At 55.3% G+C, this 18699-nt stretch overlaps 1 protein-coding gene across 2 annotated transcripts in view; it reads right to left on the bottom strand.

Moving 5' to 3' along the window:
- Positions 1-13223, bottom strand: part of Pxdn (peroxidasin) — a 75943-nt gene extending 62720 nt beyond the window's left edge. For both annotated transcript variants that reach the window (XM_046431982.2, XM_046431983.2), the window contains exon 1: positions 12926-13223. In XM_046431982.2, coding sequence (XP_046287938.1) covers positions 12926-13125 — 200 coding nt within the window. In that variant the 5' untranslated portion in view covers positions 13126-13223. The remainder of the gene's footprint in view (positions 1-12925) is intronic.
- Between the last annotated feature and the right edge of the window lie 5476 nt (positions 13224-18699).

The raw sequence follows: 18699 nt of genomic DNA, 5'->3' as shown, positions 1-18699 counted from the left end.
GATTTAAATGTTAATCTCATCTTTAAAATACCTCCCCAGAAATACCTAGAATAATGTCTGACTCCATATCTGGGAGCCGCAGCCCATCCACACTGGCCCAAAAACTCACCCTCATGGGCAGGCAGCAGGGCTAAGGCAGCACCTTCCCGTCAGAAGGCCGGAGCGCAGCAGGCCTGCTAAGATGGAGCCGCTCACTGCAGCGAACACTGCCCCTCGACAGGGAGCAGAGACCCATGGTCAGGTCAGCCAGACCAACAAACAAGCCAGGCAGAGCCCTGGGCACTCACCCAGGATCCAGCCAGCTAGCAAGAGGAGGCCCCAGCTGGGCCAGCCACCCCCAAGAAGCAACTGGCCCAGGTCCCTGAGGCTCGCTGACCTTGGCTGGTGGCTTTCTACGTCTCAAGCCAGGTCGAGTGTGTTTTAATCAGCTCCCCCAAGGAAAAGGTCACGAGGTGGAATCCAGTGGCTACAACCAACACCGACCTGGGGGCTTCCCACACATGGGACTCAGGAACGTGGGAACACAGCCCCAGCCAACCAAGACAGGACAATGAGAACTCCGCATGACAACGGTGGTGTGAGGACAATCGCCAGGAAGGCTCTCAGAGAAGGTCCCAAAGGGAGCCTCCTCAAAAACCAAGGTGGGCCCCTCGGCTTATTCCCCATCACCACCTGAGAGCTCCCCCGCCCCTCGACGGCAGGCACTGCCTGCGTCCGCTGGCCCACTCAGCATCCCTGTGGCCACTAACCAATGAGGACAGGAGACCCAAGGCAGCACCCACGGTGTGTAGGCTGCAGCCACTAGCCAGGCACCCGGGAAGCCTGGAAAAACAGGCAGCCCTTCTCTGTAGAGCGTCATCCCCCAGAACCAGCTGAAAGGCCACTGGACCCAGGGCTGAGGACCTCACAGCAAAGAAGGGCCTTCTAAGGCTAAGAAGCGACGAGGGAGTCGGGCTTTAAAACTCTGAGCTTAGGAGGAAGGAAGTTTGGATCTGCTGGAGGAATTCCTTCTTCCTCCTCCTCTGTAACCCTGCAGCTAGGCATCGACCTCTTCTCAAGTCATGGAGAGGGTAGGGAGTAGAAGGGACAGGAGTAGGACAGAATGGTGCACACTGCTACCGTGGCGCTGCCACCACTGCTGGACACACTCACAGCCTGACCCCCTTGCACAGTGAGCACCCAACAGCAAGGGCTGCATGCGCCAGTGACTGACACCTAACCAGGACTCCAGTATGATGGATGGCGGACACACGGGCAGATGGATGGATGTGTGCGTGGGTGGTTCAATGGCGGGGGGGTGGCTTGGATGGTTGGTGGGATGGATGGGTGGATGGATGGACAGACAGATGGATGAACACATAGATGGATAGAACAATGCATGGATAGGTGGGTGGGTGTGTGGGATGATTGGGAAGTTGGACAGAAGGATGGATGGATGATGGATGTGTGGATGGAAGGGTGGATATGTGCATGGATGGGTAGATGGGTGGCTGGATATATGGATGAATGGACAGGTGGATGGACAGGTGGGTGGGTGAATCGTGGGGTGACACACTGACTTAAAAAGGTTACACTGTGAAACACACACACAAGAAAATAAGCATCCGATGTGCTTGTTTGCCCACTGTTGCCATGCCAACACAAACATCCCGCGTCTGGAACACCAACAGGGATGACTATCTACTTTAATTGCTGTTTTTAAAAGTTAAACATGCTGCTCCTCTGGTTATAAACTTTTAGAAATATTTGCTTTACTCCAGGAAGCAGCACCATAACTTCATCCCCTGGAGTCTGGCTGAGACTAGGAGGGGAGCATGACGTGAACAGTGGCGTGCAGCCCTGTTTCCCACCGGAGCAGCATAGACGCCCCCGCCCCCCAAAAGCCACCTCACCTTCTGAGTGAAGAAACTGCTCTGCCTAAAAACTGCAATAGTCTCATTTTTTTTTCCTACAGTGAACAATGCACACAAAGAGGTCAATCACTGCTGAGGCCAAATATTCTATCTCTACCAAGCCAGGCTCATTTTTAGAGTAAGCCTGGATTTCCACTGTCACTGTCCCTCACGCTTTGTGCGGGAGTTACGTGAGGTCTATGCTGATGTGGCACTTCAAGAAAGCAGGATGTTTCTAAAAATAAAGACGGGACTTTGGGAGGGCAAGGCAGGGCACCTGCAATTACGGAGCATTTCCTATGTCCCTCCTCAAAAGGGAAATCAGACGTTTCTCAAACATGTGGCGCAGTCTGTTGGGGAGAACTGCCCATCTGACATGCATCAAAGCTGGACTGATGGTGACTTCCTGTCTGCACCTTAAGTCTCCGCTGACTGAAAGTCAGCCCCTGAAATCAGGAAGGGATCGTGTCCTGCAAGCCACCTGCTCTCGGGGACCCTGCCGGCTCCAATGGCTCCTGCACCGTACCCCCTCCGCCCCCCCCAACTCCCCCACCCCCGCGTCTTGCACCAAGCACCCCCGCGTGTTGGATCTGTCACATTTACACCCGCACTTCGGTGCAGTCCAGAGGTTGGAGACATCCGCCCACAGTGAACAGGCGCCCATAGAGCCAGTGGCCTTGCAGGAGGCCCACAGGACCACTCCTCTGGCCCCCACAGACGGGAAAACAGGGGCCCTGCAGGTGAGGCCCAGGAAGGGTGCCCCAACCACCCCCCATCCTCCCTCTCTGCTTGCTGGCCGTCATGTCCTGAGCGGCTTCCTCTGCCTACCCTTCGTGATGTTCTGCCTCCACCTTGGCCAAGAGCAATGTCCACCAGGGACCAAGTCGCTGAAACTAGGAGTCCAAGTCAACCTTCCCGTCTCAGCTGTCCTTGTCGGGTGACTGGGTCACAGCAAGCATTGCTGACACAGCTTCTGTGGGGGTGCGCTCCTGGCCATGCATTCAGTGTTCATGATCGACAACGTGCAGGCACAAGGTACACACAAGAACATTTATGGGTGGCTGATAAAAACTCTGTGACCAGAGATTGACAGAAGGTCAATCTGCAGCTCCTCTAGGAGCAGTGGCCCAGAGCTGCCCCATTCAGTGTCCAGAATGTGACTCCAACAGACAGCAGGGAGCAGATGGCAGGGTGCAGGGCTGCCTGATATCCAGGGTCCTAAAGCCTGGTGTGACCACTGTCCAGCAGAAGTCAGCAGCCACTGGGCAGAAACCAAACAGGAAACAGCCATGAGCTGGGAGCCCTTGGAACGCAGAGTAGACTGAGCTGTCATCAAGTGTGGTGGTTGGTGTGGTTCTCAGGCACACTCGAGTCACAGAGTGTAGGGAGGGAGCCATCCTCAGGCAAGCACAGCTGGTGGCAAGATGGTGTCCCACGCCCAGAAGCCCAGCACCCCTCCCTGCACCCGCCCTCGCCTGCCCCAGGCTCACCTGTGGGATCTGGGCTGCTAACATTGTGAAGGACCAGGCTTGGCTAACAGGGACGGTCCTCAGGAAAATCGCACCCAGAACCCAGGCAGGAAGCCAACTCAGGATCCCACAGGAGGCCAACCAGGATCCCTGGTGTAGACTCAAGCCATGGAGAGATTATAGAAGCATACTCTAAAATAATCTAGACAGACACGTAAAACAATGCACACAAATGCAGCCTTATTTACAGCAGCAAAAAGAAAAAAAAATGGAAACAAAGAAATGACCTGTAATAAGAATTTCATTAAGTAAATGTGGCAATTCCAGACGAATAAATACTATGTGGCCGCTAACGGTGACACAGGAGCAGGGTGGACACTCAGTGGTAGAGCACTTGGGGAGCACACCTAGATCCTGGGTTTCACCCCAGCACTGCAAAGGAAGGAAAAAGACAATGTCCCTGTGCAGAGCTTGAATACTGAGCAGGACCAAAACACGCGGCCATGTTTTAAAACACACGAGGTAGAGACTAGGATGAACATCGCCACCCAACTGTTGGCACGTGATCGACACAGGGAGAGGTCTGCGAGAACCTGCATCCGAGGAAGAAGTCCAAGAAGCTGATACTTTTCCCTGATCATAGGAACGTGAGTCATTTGTTCTATCTGTATTTTTCAAATTTTTCTACTATAAACATGTGCAACTGGCAAATTCTTAAAAAAATTCTTTAAAAAAATATGTTGCAAAATAAAGATACACAGGATGGCGCCATTAGTGGGAAAGAGGGTGTTTCATAATTCTTTAGCTTATGGCCTGGAGAACACGCTGCCCAGCCCTGGCTTCAGGCCGGGAGGCTGCTCTGACACACGTGTGTGCACGGCCAGCTCCACAACTGCAGGGGGTGGGCACGATGAGCCGCTGAGAGGGCGCAGGAGTGAAGGCAGCGCGGCTCACTTCCAGAGACCTTCGGACCGCAGCAGAAAGCAGGAAGAGCGGGAGTCCCCTGGCCAGAGGGCAGAGCACACGAGGGCCCCAGGGCACACACCACGTCCCTGACGCAGGGCAGCAGAAGATGCCTGTCTCACACCTAAGCAAAACTGCTCCGCCATCCGGCTGATTCCAGGTCTGCAGAAGCCCACCTCTGACCGGAAAATCAGGGTTCTCCTGGTTCCCCTCCAGCCCTTCACCACTCACCCACCAGCTCCACGAACACTCAAGGCAGACCAATGTCAAAGCCACGCCGGCTCCCGCCTAGGGAAAGGTCCTCAGGTAAGCACCTGGCTGGCTCTGCAGGTTGTGGCTACTGAGACTACTTTACCTGTGCACAGATAATCACACTGGGCAGCTGCCCACCAAGCATTTTCCTTTAGTCCCCAAACCAGGAGCCACGCTATTCTGCTCATCAGGAGGATGGTTTCCCACTTGCATTTCTCTGGGGTGCTATTTGCTGCCTCCCACATCAGGAGTTGAGCTTGCAGGGGTGGAGGGCACTGTCAGCCCCAGGCACAGCACGCAGACACAAAAGGAACACCCAGAACACGGGGAGCTGGGGCCCCTCCCAGGGAGGGGAGATGCCCACAGCAGCACCCTGCCCAGGACAGCAGAGAAGGGAGAAGGACTTGGTAGAGGCCTCTGAGAGACCACGCAACACAGTCCGACGCCTAAGCACCCAAGTCCAGCAAGGCACGGCAGAAGGCAAGGCCCTCAGACATGTCCCCTCTGCAGGAACCTGCTGAGGCCTCTCCCAGGGCCTGGCATCCAGATGGACATGAGACCAGAGGCAGTGCCCACGCTCCCTCTCCCCTCCCACAGAAGCCTGGAGGCCGGGGCTGTGCAGGCAGAGCTTCAGACAGAGCCGGGACACTGTGCCACTGTCAGAACAAACATGGTCCCAAAGATCCAGATGTGAACAGTTCGGCTGCTGACAACTATGCAACTCTGCCTTTGTGGTCAGCAGGCAGCCATGGACAAAACTGAAGGGACATTCACAGCTCAATCTGCAAAGAGACTTCCCGCACAGCCTCCAAGAAGAGCCCAGAGCTCTGCACCGCCCCTCACATGGCGAGGTCCACGGGCTGCTCCACGGCTGCCACAGCACTGAAGCCGAGCTACCCCGACGCAGCAGCGTGCCAAGGGACCGGGGAACACCAGCGCCAGCCACTTCCAGAGAAGATTTGAAACTCTGAGCACATGAGCTCGTCAGCAGTTAATTCTGATTGTTATTTATTTTTACCAACCTTGATGCAGAAAAATTTAAAGGCTAAAAAACGGTGTTTTAAAATGGAGTGGGAACTTCTGCTTTCTGTCAAGATGGACCAGCAGCCGCAAGAACAGATAGGAGTGGGAGACACGAAGACCTGATGTGAGGCCACTGGTTTCAAAACATGCATCGGTGAAACTGGATGGCCCAGGAGGTGGACAGAGAGGCTCGCACCTTCCCAGCCCCTGCCCAGGGACACCTGCAGGGGCCCCAGACATCGCAGGATGGAACTCCAGGATGGCCCTGGGAAGAGACAGGCAAGCACTCCAGGGAGGGCACAGACACAACTGTGGAGAGCAGAGGGCGCTGGGTCAGCTGAGCACCGACCAGCACAGCACATGTGCGGTGCCAGGAAAGGGCCCCCAGTGGACTAGAGAGCAGTGTCCGGCACTCACCACAGCGCCTGTTCCCACCACCGGACTGAAAACCACAAGATGGATGGGGCACTGGGCACGGCATTTTGGAGGGTCTTGCCTCAGCCACCTCTTGGAAGTGATTCCTCTCAGCCTGAGGACTGCTCCAATCTTGCCTCAAGACCAGAAAGAGCCATGCCGTCTCCACTTAGCTGCACCCAGAACAAAGCCAAGGATAATGACTGGACACTAAAATATTTGGTGCTCAACAAAATGAAATTCACAGTGTCCAGAATCTAATAAGACATTATCAAGCATGAGAAGAGGCAGGAAAGTATTGATCCACCATTAAAAGATGAAAACATTCCATCAAACCAGCCCTGAACTGACACAGACGTCGACGTTAGCAGCCAGGAAAGACCACGCCATGGAATCGCATTGTACAGGTTCAGAACGTGAAGCAGAGACACGGAGGCCTGTGCCGAGGTCCACGTGTTCCAGAGATGAAGACTGACCTGAAACAGAGGAGATCAGTAGCAAACTAGGTATCGCAGAGAGAAGACCTGAAACCGTGCAGTAAGGGCAGAAAGCACGCAGAGTGACCCCCAGAGAAACGGACAGGAGCCTCTCACAGGCACTCCTGGAATCTTCAGAGGAGAGGGGACAGAGGAGGGGACAGAGCACACGGCTCAGGAATCAACGCCCCAGAGCGTCTAAGTTTATGAAATTATAAAGCCGTAAATCTAAGTTAAAAACCACAAATAAATAAACAAAACCCCGAATGTGAGAAGCAGGAAGAAATCCACGCCAAGGCAGATCTAATCAAACTGCAGAGAGGAATCCTCAGGCCGTCAGAGACACGAGGGCACCGAGGTGGGGCAGCTGCCGTGCCCCTGGACACGGAGTAGAGGACAGCACAGCAGCGTCTAGTCTACAGCAGGGGCCGAAGCTGTCCCACCAAACATCACTCAAAAGTTAAGATAAAAGAGACTATTTCTTAGGCATAACCAAGCTGGATGCAGGCATCCCCCAGGTGTGCATGTCAGACATCCTCCCTGCAGAAGACGGAAACATGCTCCCACACAGGGGGACCCACCAGGTAGGACCCCACCGTCCTGCCTATTTAAATCTCAAAAAGGAACTGTTTAAACAAAATAATGAAAACATAGTGTAAGTTGCAATAATGTAAAGTTAAAATGTGTGAAGACAACAGCCCAAAGGCCAGGGCTGGGGAGGAACCAAGTGTTACTGCAGGCTCCTCCAAGGCTCAGTGGCAATATTTGAAGTTAAGCTGCAATAAAACTCAGAAGGGTATTACAAATGCTAAAGCAAGTAGGTTCACAGCGGATGACCAATGAACAACAGAAAGTGTAGTGATATTAACATGCATTTAATGCCAAAGACATAGAAGTGGAGGGAAAACAATAACAGATGGGACGATTAACAAGAGGAGAGATTTAAACCCAGTCCCGCCAATTATCACATTAAGTGTAAGTGGTCTAGATATCCCAACTAGAAGGCAGAGGAGGTCAGGCTGGGTGACAAGGCTGGGCCCACCCACATGGTAGCACACCAGGCAAAACCAAGGGCGGAAGCCCACTCACAGCTAATGCTGACTTCAACAGAGGAGAAACAATATCTATATCAGAGCAAACAACATTACCAAAAATAAAGAGTCTCTTTAGCAAGAAGGAATAGGAATCTTAAAGTTTGTGTTCCTAATAACAGAGGTGCAAGATACATGAGGAAAAACTATAAAAACTTCAAGGAGAAAAAGGCAAATTCCCAGAGAGAGAGTCGTAGATTTCAACTCTTCTCTTTCAATAACCAGTGGAATAAGTTGAAGGAGACTGAGGCAGGAGGATCAAGGCCAGACTCAGAAATTTAAAGTATAAAAAGGCCTGGGGATGTGGCTCACGGGTAGAGCACCGTGGGTTCAATCCCTAGAACTGGGGAAAAGAAATGGCAAAATACACAGACATAAAGTTAGGAAGGCACAGAAGATCTGAACTGTCCACCAACTTGATCAAACTGAGATCACAGAATGTTCCAACAACGACAGCAGAATACGTTCCTTCTAAGTGCCCAAGAGACATTTCCAAAATGAATCATATCCCAGGCCAAGAAACAAGTCTCAATAGATTTAAAAGGATTTAAGTTCACAATTTATACTTGCTGCTGCTGATGGAACTGATCAGAAAGCAACAGCAGGAAGATGTCAGGAAGATCCTCAAATATTCAGCAATTGTCACCCCATCAACAAAGAAACCAGGAGGAGTCAGAAGGCACCCTGAACACAGTGAAAATGGAGACCCTGCTCGTGGCTCCGGCCTCCTACGTCAGAGAAGAAGAATCACCTGGCACCCCTGGCCTCGTCTTCACCTTGGTGAGGCAGGAGCACACCGGACCCCAACAGAGAAGGGAGCGAAGAGCAAGGTGGACATGAGCAGCATGGACACAGCAACCAAGAGGGAAATGGACATGTCCAAGTCTGGCCTTCAAAAACCACACAAGAGACCTTCAGAGGCTGACACAGGAAAGAAACAGTCCCTGAGGGCAAGGCGGACTCTGCCAGGGCTCAGTGACAGGGGAACTCATGCGCAACTTCATGCTGGTGATCCCAGCCACACCTGTGAAATGAAGAGTCTCTGGGTGGGAGCAGACTCCCAGGGCTCGATCCAGAGCAAACACCCTGGAAGGCCTATGCCAATGGGAAAGATCAAAACTGCAGCTCGAAATCCTTCCACAGCTAAGTAAGCCCCAAGACTAGGGCCTCACTAGGGAACCGGACCACATGCTGAGACCCACTCTCCACACCCTCTCCAGACGAGGGAAAGGGCGGTGCATCCCCACACCTCCAGGAGGCAAAACCTACCCTCGGGGGCCAAAGACAGACAAGAAAGAAAATGGAAGACCATCACCCTCCGCAAGCAAAAGGCTGGAAGGAGGCACCAGGAAGCAGTCAGGGCACAAGCTCACCACTGGACTGTGGGGACACGCTCCAGGGTCAGAGGCAGGACAAAATTGCCCAGGTGCACCACTAGAGCCTGCACCTCTACAGACATCAACTGTGTCTTGATGAGTCCTCCTTCCCTAATACAAATCCACCCTGAAGGTCAAATAAAGCCACAGTCCTTGGGTAAGCTTCCACTTCAGCCCTCAGTAGAATAAGGCAGGATGGCCCATGGGCTCCCATGGGCCCTGGGTGCTGCAGGGCTGTGCAGACTCCTGGTCTTTATCAAAGGATGCTGAGCAACACCCTGACCGAAGGCCAAGCTCCTCAGGTAGGAACGCAGGTCCCTCCCTTCTGGGGCTGATCAGCTGTGGGCAAACAGACATAGAACCAACCAGCAGCTGTAGCTGGAGCACGCCTACGATCGCAGCTACTCGGTTACTTCAGAGTTCGCTGGAGGATCCGCAAGTCTGGGCCAGAGAAATCCATCTCAAAATAAAAAAAAATAATAAAAATAAAAAGGGTTTGTGATGTGACTCAGTAGTAGATTCAATCAACTGAATCACTGGATTCAATCCCCAGAACGACTACGTAACTAAATAAATAAAATCCTGCCAGAGCAGAGCAGAGAAGGCCCTGGAACCACAGGGCAGTTCTGCTCCTTCTCCTCCCAGGTTTATGGTTTGAAGTTCTGAAGATCCGGGTCTCCCCTTTCTCTGCCCTCAGGAGTGTTGACAAATGGGGAGAAGCCACCCCTTCCAGAGCGAAGAAACCAGTTAACATAATAACATGGATCCTTGACCCTGAGCCGGGCCTTTTTAATCAGGGTGGAAAATGCAGCCGGATCCCCACACAAGGAGGTTGGAAAGCGGAGGAATGCAGGACAGCTGTCTGGCAGACAGGTGGCACCCAGAGGGAGTGCCTGTGGGCCCTGGCCGACCACATGTGTTCCCAAAGAAGCTGCCTCCCTGGGCTCTTCAGCCCCGCCAGCACTGGGGTTTCTGCCACAGACTTGGTTTGGCATAGATGCTGGGTTTTGAAGTGGCCTGGGTTGCCGAGTGGATGCTAGCTTTGCAAAGTCAATTCCTATGACCTCAGCAATAGAGGCTGAAGGGAAGAGAAAGGAGCTGGGGAAAGAGTAAGGCAGAGGGCAGAGGCCCTGCTGCCCAGAGGACCCTGCACCGTCTATTTAAATGTACTCTCCCAAAGGCTGGAGTTGAGTAGAGAAAAAAAGGGGGCAGAGTAAAAACACGCGCTTGGTCTCCGGATACCAGCTTGCCTCCTATCAGCATGACCGTGTCGACCACAGTGTGAGTACAGAGAGGTGCCTGCAGAGCTGCACCCAGCACGTACCCCGGGACGCTGAGGCCAGGCCCTGCTGCAGCGCGCTGCAGCCACGGCACACTCTTAGGCAGAGGGAGCTCAGGGGCAGTCCAAACCGGAATCCCAAGGTATCTTCTGCCCCTGTTTTCTGAGGCCCCAAGCCACATGTGGGACAGTCGTGTTGAAACACAGAGGGCCCAGGAGTCACATTCTCCTGTGGCTCTGATTTAGTCCCTTCCAGAAGCTGGGTGGGGTCTCCAAAGTAAGGGACAAGGCCAAGGTGGGATGGCCCGACCGACTGTGGGAGTGAGGTCTTGGTGCTGACCTCTTTCACATCGCCAACTTCTACCACATAGTTCTTAAAAAAAGAAAGCAGGCAACAGCAAGTATGAGGGTGCAGAGAGCTAGCAGAGGAGCTGCAGAGCCCTGCTTCTGCCAGTGCCTGTGCCCTGCCCTGCCCTGCCGAGCGGGTACCCACCCACGCCTGCCCCAACCCAGACACCACATAGGGGCTGCCTCCCTCCTTCCACTTCCCCAGCCCACCCTCTCCTGTCCTTCCCAAAGCCTGCCACCCCACCACACCACCGGTCCACTCACGCACTCAGGCCACACGGTAAACACATTCTCCCAGGGAGAGTGCTGTCACATCACCGGCTCCGGCACGCAAACCCTGGCTGGGTTCTGGCTCCTGGCTCTACCCTCTCTCTGCCCATGAGTCCACAGTCGTAGCCAGCTTCTGTAGTGGAATGAAGGCATTTTGATTTCACCCAGACTCCGCTCAGTTCTTGAGGGATTCCATCAACCGGACGTCTACGCTACTTGCCTCACAGAATCAATGACATCAGATGCTCCCATTTCAATCATTTCTGAAAGCCCCAAAACTCCATGTAAGTATGATATAAATTTCTGCAAATGTACCCTTTCAGGAAGTCTCCCAAGTGTGGACAGTGGTTTGAGCCTGTCCCCCTGGCTCCTTCACACTTCCGGTTATATTTTTGCTGAAGGCCACACATGCACAGAAGGACAGAGAATTCCACTTTTCTCCTACAAAACTCATTTTGAAATAGTGTTTTTTTTTTTTTTTTTTTTTTTTTAAAAAAAAAGCAATTAAGATTTGGGAACAAACACAGAGCAAGTATCAGGCTCTGACCACATGTGAAAAATGGCTTCAGGGTCCAAGTTTCTCCCACTAACTCACTAAAGAATTAATCCAATCATCCACATTGGAGAAACCTCACCCTGTCCCACGTAAGTCCATTTCGTAGAGTACTGTACCCTCCTAGATCCTGGGTCCTGGCTGACCATCACCCCCTCTGGAAGGACAGTCTTTTTCAGCTCTCTGGAGCAGTTTCCTGTGGGCATAACAGCCCCTGCACAAGCTGCCTGCATAGCCATGACCCACCAGGAGAGGTGGGCCATCGGTGTACTTTGTTTGCGAGGTAAGAACGCTCCCACCCACTTCCTGAACAGTTCACTCAAACTTTTACAACCTTTGCAGGCTCTTCAGTGGTGCCAAAAGTCTTCCAGTCCAGCCAAGAAAAGTGAAAACTATTTTTGGCATGCAGAGGGCAGCTGTAGGAGGCTGAATTAAAGTCGGCGCCTAAAACGCATGCTTGCCTCTACAGAATCTGAATTTTTCTAATCCAAGTATCATCAGCACACACCGAGGCCTGCAGCGAACTCTGGTGGCACTGGGTCCCTAAGAAGCAGGCTGTGCAAAAGGAAGAAGATTCCTCCTTAGGAAAAGGAGACATGGAAGTTCGTGCAGGTTTCTCTGGTCCATGGAGAGGTCCGCAGAGTATGTGACACATTGTATCTTATTTGAATACCAAGTATCCGGGAAGTTCAGCATTTGGGTAAACACGGCTAGGCCAGATTGGAAAAGGAAGGAAGGACGCACTCTGGGCAGAAGAGGGCTCTGAACCCCATTCCGTCTCAGCCCCAGATGCCCCAGAACTCGGTCATCCACACGGTGGGCCTTCCTGGGACCTTGGCCGCCAGGCTGTCTCCGGAACCAGGAAAAGCCTCAGACTAGCCCTGTGCCCGTGCCCCAGGAACACCCCAACAGACAGGAGACTCGCGCCTGGGGAGAATGCGAGGACACTAGCTGAGGTCGCTGTGGTCGCGGGAACTGAAGCTACACATCGGAGGTTTCCCGAGCGCGGGGGTGGGGTACTGCACTGAGGGAAAGGGGGGGGGGGCAGGGGGAGGGAGGAAGAGGGGCAGAGGAGGGGCGACCGGCCAGGAGCCCGACGCTCAAGGAGGAGAGTGGGACTCAGCGGGGACCAGACTGGACTGGAGGAAGAGGGGAGCGAACAGGAGAGAGAACGGGCCCTGGGGGAGGGCGCGGGAGGCGCGCGGGGATTTCCCTGGCAGTTCCCAACCCTTCTGGGTCCAGCCGGGGATTCCAAGTTCTGAACAAAGGCGGCTCCCGAGGCCCCGCGCTTAGAGCTCGGTCCGCCCCAGGGCGTCCAAGCCAGGGCGGACAAAGGCCCGGCGCGCCCTGCGCCGGGTTCCCCGACGTCCAGTCACCACGTCCTCCGACCCAGGATCCCCTGCACCGCTGAGCCCACAAGCTTCCCGCGCCCCTTGATCCGCACCAGCCCCACGAAACCCCACGTGGGGTCCCAACCCCACGTGTCCCCGATCAGCCCTAGGTCCCGGGCCGCACTCACAGGATGGAGGTCTGCGGCGCCACGGCCGGCACGGCCTCCAGCAGCAGATGCATGCAGCGCACGGTGGTGCGGAAACACAGACAGCGGCTCGGACAGCCGGCGCCTGGCTTCTGGGCGACCACCGCCAGCGCCCCCAAGCCGCAGCACAGCACGAAAGCCAGCAGGCAGCGGCGCGCGGTCTCCGCGGAGCGCGCGGTCATGGCCGACGGTGCGAACCTAGGCTCGCTCGCACCGACAGACTGTACTGGGCCCGGCGCGTCCACCGCCGGCTCTCGACTGAGCCCGTCTGGCCGAGGCCCACGTCCCAGCTGTGCGCGGGGGTGGGGGGGCGCCAGCTGTGCACATGCGCGCCGCTCCGCCCTGCCCCCTCTGCCTCGCCCAGGGCGGGGGCGGGGCGAGGACCCGAAACCGCGGCGTCCTGCTGCTGCGCCCCCTCCCCGTAGCCAGGACGGGCGGCGGAAGCGAGAGAGGTCAAGATGTGGTGGCCACCGCAGGAGCTATGGGCGCAGGGCGCCTTGGGTGCAGGGGAGAGGTTCGTGACCCAGGTTTGAATCCCCGATTCTGCTCTTGGAACCCAGAGGACTCAGCGCTAAGTTTCTCCGCCTTTCTTAGCCATTCCTCCTTGTGTGCAGAAGGGGTATGTTGTTGTTGGCGATGTCACTGTTTTTTAACACTTTTGAGTGTTAAAAAACACTTAATATGTTCCAGGCGCAGTTCCAAGCACACTTTGGTGCTCTCTCCCTGTCGCCACTCCCACCCCCATATAAAACCATTTAACTTTCATTACTTTTGGAGAAACTGAGGCCCCTCGTCCAGGTGCAGTATGGAGACAGGCAGGCACAGTGGCAAGTTTAAGAGCCAAGCTGCCTGCTCCCTAAGGCCTCTACCCTCCTGCTGTCTGCCTTCTCTTTGCTTTAGAGTGGAAGAACCCTTGGCCTCACAGGTGGGTGTTGGGTGCATCTGGTGGGGAAGGTTAGTGTGAACCCCCCCACACCCCCAGGAGGGAAGCACCCAGGCTCACGTGCGCACTGAAAGACTGCGTTCTCACACTTCTCAGTTGGCTCTCGAATATTGCTTCCCACCATTCTACAGACAAGGACCTGGAGGGCAGGCCTGGCTCCAAGGTACAGGGTAAATAGGTGCCAGGCTCTGAAATAGACCCCGGGTCTGTGCTGACCTGCCACTGCTGAGCTCACACAGGTGTTCTGTACCTGCAAGTTTGCTTCTGAGGGCCCAGCCTCTGGGAGCAGTGAAGCCGGGTGAAGTCCAGCTTGGCTCTCAGGAGGATTCAGGTCGCAAGGCTAGCCAGGCTGCACCATCTAGGGATTCATGGTTGTTGGGAGGAGGCTCCTGTTCCTTAGCATGTAGATCCCTCCACGCCTGCACACCTCTGACCTCCCACACAAGTGTTCCAAGGAAGAGAATTAAGAGCCCATCAAGACAGCTTTGGTTGCAGCCTCACAGCTGACAAGCCTGCATTCTGCTGGACCCCACCAGGCTCCAGGGAAGCACATCAGAGTGTAAGGGGCAGGAGGCTGGACCAGGGCTTTGCAGAGGCTGCCCACCCAGCAGATCTCAGGTTTGATGTCTGAGAATGGAACCAGGGCTGCTTGTGGAATGGTGTTCCTCAGTTTGCACATGGTCAGAAAGTCAGGGCATTGTGGAGTCAGACGAGCAGGCCCATTTAGCCAGCAGACTGTGATGGGACCCTGATGATGGCCACCTGCAGCTCCCGCAGACCCCGTGTGGAGGGCACAGTGTATCCCAGCAGGACTGCCTCGTGCAACATCAGCTAGAAGTTCAGAGTCCTCAGCCCCTCACACATCTCACCAGCTGCTTGGGAATTCCGTGCCCCACACTCCCCCTCCAGCTGGACAACTCAGTGGAAGTACTCACAAGACACAGGGAAGAGTGGAGTCACTGTCACCAAGTCATCACAAAGGGTACAAATTGGTACCTGTGAAATACAGAGGCATGGGGCAAGGTCAGGGAAGGTTCCAGACGCAGAGCCCCTGTGTCCTCACTGTGGAACCCGAATGCTCACCGTTCACCAGCCAGGAAGCTCTGAGCAATGCAGTCCAGAGTGTGGACCAGGTATCAGCTCCACAGCACGTTCAGTGAGTCTCTGGCCATGTGCTGAACTCAGCTCCCAGCACCCCTCCACTACCGGAAGTCAGACAGACATCAGTCCTCAAAGTCCCAACATTCTTATCCTATGGCCAGTCCTTCTGGTGACCAGCCCCATCCCAAGAGAGCTCATTAGCACCAACTCAGATGCAGTGAGGAATCACAATGAATGACACTCCTGCCACTGGGGGAAATGCTAGCCCAGGTGAAAGAACACATTCTTTCTTACACAGCACAAAAGGTTTAAAGGTTGTTCATATTTGGGCAACTTGCTCCAGGCTGCCATACATGTCTGGAGGCGAGTACACCCTCAAAGACTTGTAATGGCCTTCCCCTATCTGTAGACTCACAAGGAGCCAGACAGGTGTCCTACATCTCCTCTTTGACCTACTCCAGGGTGCTATTTGCATGTCCAATGCCTTCTTGATACCTCTCTCTGCATGCCCTACAAGAATCCCAAGGTTATCATGACAGAAGCCAAAATAGCCCCTTCCTTAAAAAAGGTGCCTTCCCCACTAGTCGCCCAAGGCGCTGTCTCACAGCCAGCCAGCAGCATGGAAGTTGTGCTCAGCTGGGTCCTCGCCCCACAACTGAGAACCCCAAATCCTGTTAGTCTCCTGTGCTCAGCGCCGCTCACTCCATAACTGAGTTCTGCACCGCCAACACCCGCCCCCTTGGGCCTGGACTCAGTTCAGCCTGGTGGGTCAGCAGTCCTTTGGCTGGGCCTCCATTCAGCTCTGCAGTGCTCTGTCTGTGTGCCCACCTCTCCCATGCACCAGATGCCAAGTGACCTCAACATCTGCTGGAAAACTTCTGGGCAACCTCCCAGACCCAACTCTGTTCCATGGCCCCCTGCTGTGAATTCCTCTGGTCCCCTGCTTCCACCCCTTTCGACATTAATTCCTGTCTAGTGCCACCTCCCACTTGTCCCAAGCACAGGCTAGTGTTTCTACACCCAGGTCCTTGCCTGGGCTGTGGCAGGCAGGGACAAGGCACACGCATCAAGAATGAACACAGCCAGCCTGCCCCAAGTGGCCCTGCCCACCTGGAGGGCCGGAGCAGCCCAGGAGGCCTGCAGTTCTGAATGTTCCTGGCACCAACCAGGGCAGGGAGCAGCTTGGACACAGACAGACGAGACTCCCCACGTGTGGAGCTGGGTTGGCTGCTTTGTTGGTCTAGACGTGCAGGCACCGGAAGACCCCAAGGGCACTGTGCTGGTTGTGTCATGTCTCCCCAGGGCTCCAGGAAGCACTTGGTCCTCATCTGAGAGGAGGCCCTGAGACTGCAGGTCTCAGGTGACCAGCTGGATATCCTGAGGCTACCTCGGGGTGGAGGGCGCAGGTCTCCTGGCTCCCCAGGTGGCCGGTGTCTGGCCCCACACTCAGGTCCTGACACAGCAGCCCCCTGGCACCTGTACCACAGGGCATCACAAGCCACCAGCTCTCCTCTCAGTTCAGCACCGTCTCCTAGGCCAGCAGTGGTGGCTGCTTTGTCTCTAGGCCTGCTTCCTCACTGTCCCGGGAACTGAACTCCAACAGTGAATCAACAGTGCCCCTATCCGTTGTCTTCCTGTTGGCGTGGCCAGTGGGAGTGACCCCTGCCCTGTGTCCTGAGACCTGTCACCCACAGGCAAAGGGTTAAAAAACACAGGGAAGGCAGGTGCCCGCGTCACCCTCCATCAGCCTGGGCCATGGAGCCAGGCGGTGAGGGCTGAACACCCTTCGTGACCTGAGCCTTCAGGGTCAGCTGGACCTGGCCTGGGGAAGGTCAAGGCCATGCCCAGACGGTTGGTCAGTCCCCCACAACAGGGGCCTGCACCGACTCGCCAAGGGCTTGCTGACTGGCCCAAGGTCAATCTGCCTCAGACCCACTGTGCACAGCCCCTCAACCCAGGAGCAACAGGGAGTCTCTCAGGGGGCCCAGAGTCCATCTGCACCAGAGCTTAGGTGACTCACACAGTCCTGAGCCACAAGCAGGCCCCCACAGTGTGCTAGGGCAGCTTCTCTCAGGAGGCTGGGGAGAATCTGCCTCTCCCGCCTCTGGGGACAGCCACGCCCTTGGCCCATCTCCTGGATCATGCACTCCAGCCCTCCTTCCTGGTCACTCTGTGCCCTGCGGCTCTGCCTTCTTATGGGCCAGGGCCCTGCAAGATTAGCAGTCACCCTGAGGAGCTCACCCTAACTTAACCCATCTCATCTGCAGGGCCCTCCTGAGAAGGCTCAATTCAGCTGCAGAAAGTCATGGAGGTGAGGCATCAGCACTAAACTCAGTCCACTGGAGATCAGAGTTGCAAACAGGGAGAGGCAGAGGGTTCGGCTCTCACAAGTGTGAATGGGATGGGCTACGAAGGCTCTGACCTCAGAGGAGGCCAGGAGGCTCAAGACCCCAGAGCCAGTGAGCCTGACTCCGAGGAAGGTCCCCACTGGGATCACTGTCGGGTGGCAGGTGTCTGAAGTTTCCGGAAGATGGGCCATCTTCATTCCAGCTGCATAGTGGCCTTTCAGAATCTGAGGGGTACTGTGGACCCTGTCTCTCCTTTACCTCATCGCCTCCCTGCCCAGGTTAGGGTCAGCACCCGAACACTTCCAGGGCGGCAACCAGAAGAGGAGCCCCGAACCCTGCCTGGGTCAGTCCCGTCCCATCTTCTCTGCCTGTGGCAGACCTGGGTAAATGCAGCCACGGCTTGCATTGCATGGGGTTTCTCACGTGGGCACCGATCAGGCCTTCTACCTGTCTGGATGATGGAGTCAGACCACCTGGCCTTTCCTGGGGTGCGAGGAGTCCAGGCTCAACAGTCTCAGCTCAACAGGGGCCTGGCATCTGCACCTGCCCGGGCCTCCTGTGTTGGAGCACAGTGACTCTTTCCTTAGTGAAGACTTCAGAGAGTTCAGGAGCCACCTGGGGTTGGGCGGTGCCCCAGTTTCCCAGGTGACCATAGTTTGTGGGGACCCCCCGGGACTGGAGGCACAGGCAGGGGTGTAACTGAAGAGAGTTCCACCCTGAGAAGGTGGAGCAAAGGCAGGGGTGCCTGGGAAGGCAGGGAAAGGAGGTGCAAGTAGACCCCAGCGAAGTGTAACTGGGAATGGGAGGACACAGGGCAGGGGTCACTCCCACTGGCCACCCCAACAGGAAGACAACGGATCGGGACACTGTTGATTCACTGTCAGATTCAGTTCCCAGGCAGAAGGGGGTCGGGGGCACAGAACAACTGGAAGGGGGGAGACAGCAGAGAGCTCATGTGCCCTCAGTTCCTGAGAAGCGAGTGAGGAAGAGAACCCAAGAGGACTAAGTCAGCAGCGCCCAGCCCTGAGAAACAGTCCAGTGGAGACAGCCTTCCAGGTTAGCCCCTCCATCCGGCTGGAGGTGTGCCCCCCTGCATCTCCAGCTACTGAGGAGGCTGAGGCCGGAGGACTGCGGGAACCTAGGAGTTCCAGACGAGCCGGGTGACATAGCAAGACTCCATTTCAAAAAGAACAGGGGCTGGGGATGTAGCTCTGTGGTAGAGCGCTGGTCTAGCATGTGGAGGCCCCGAGTTCAATACCCAGCACCATAAAAGAATAAAAGACAAACAAACAAAAACACTTCGATTCAAGGTGATCGGAGAGGGGTCAGCCCCAGTCTGCATGGGGCTCGGGAGGGCACTCGGT

The sequence above is a fragment of the Marmota monax genome, unplaced genomic scaffold (assembly GCF_021218885.2).
Source record: "Marmota monax isolate L192 unplaced genomic scaffold, Marmota_monax_Labrador192_F-V1.1 WCK01_AAM20220418_F8-fsc00633, whole genome shotgun sequence".
Taxonomy (NCBI): Eukaryota; Metazoa; Chordata; class Mammalia; order Rodentia; family Sciuridae; genus Marmota; species Marmota monax.
The sequence above is the reverse complement of the archived record's forward strand: the minus strand, read 5'-3'. Positions and strand labels throughout refer to the sequence as shown.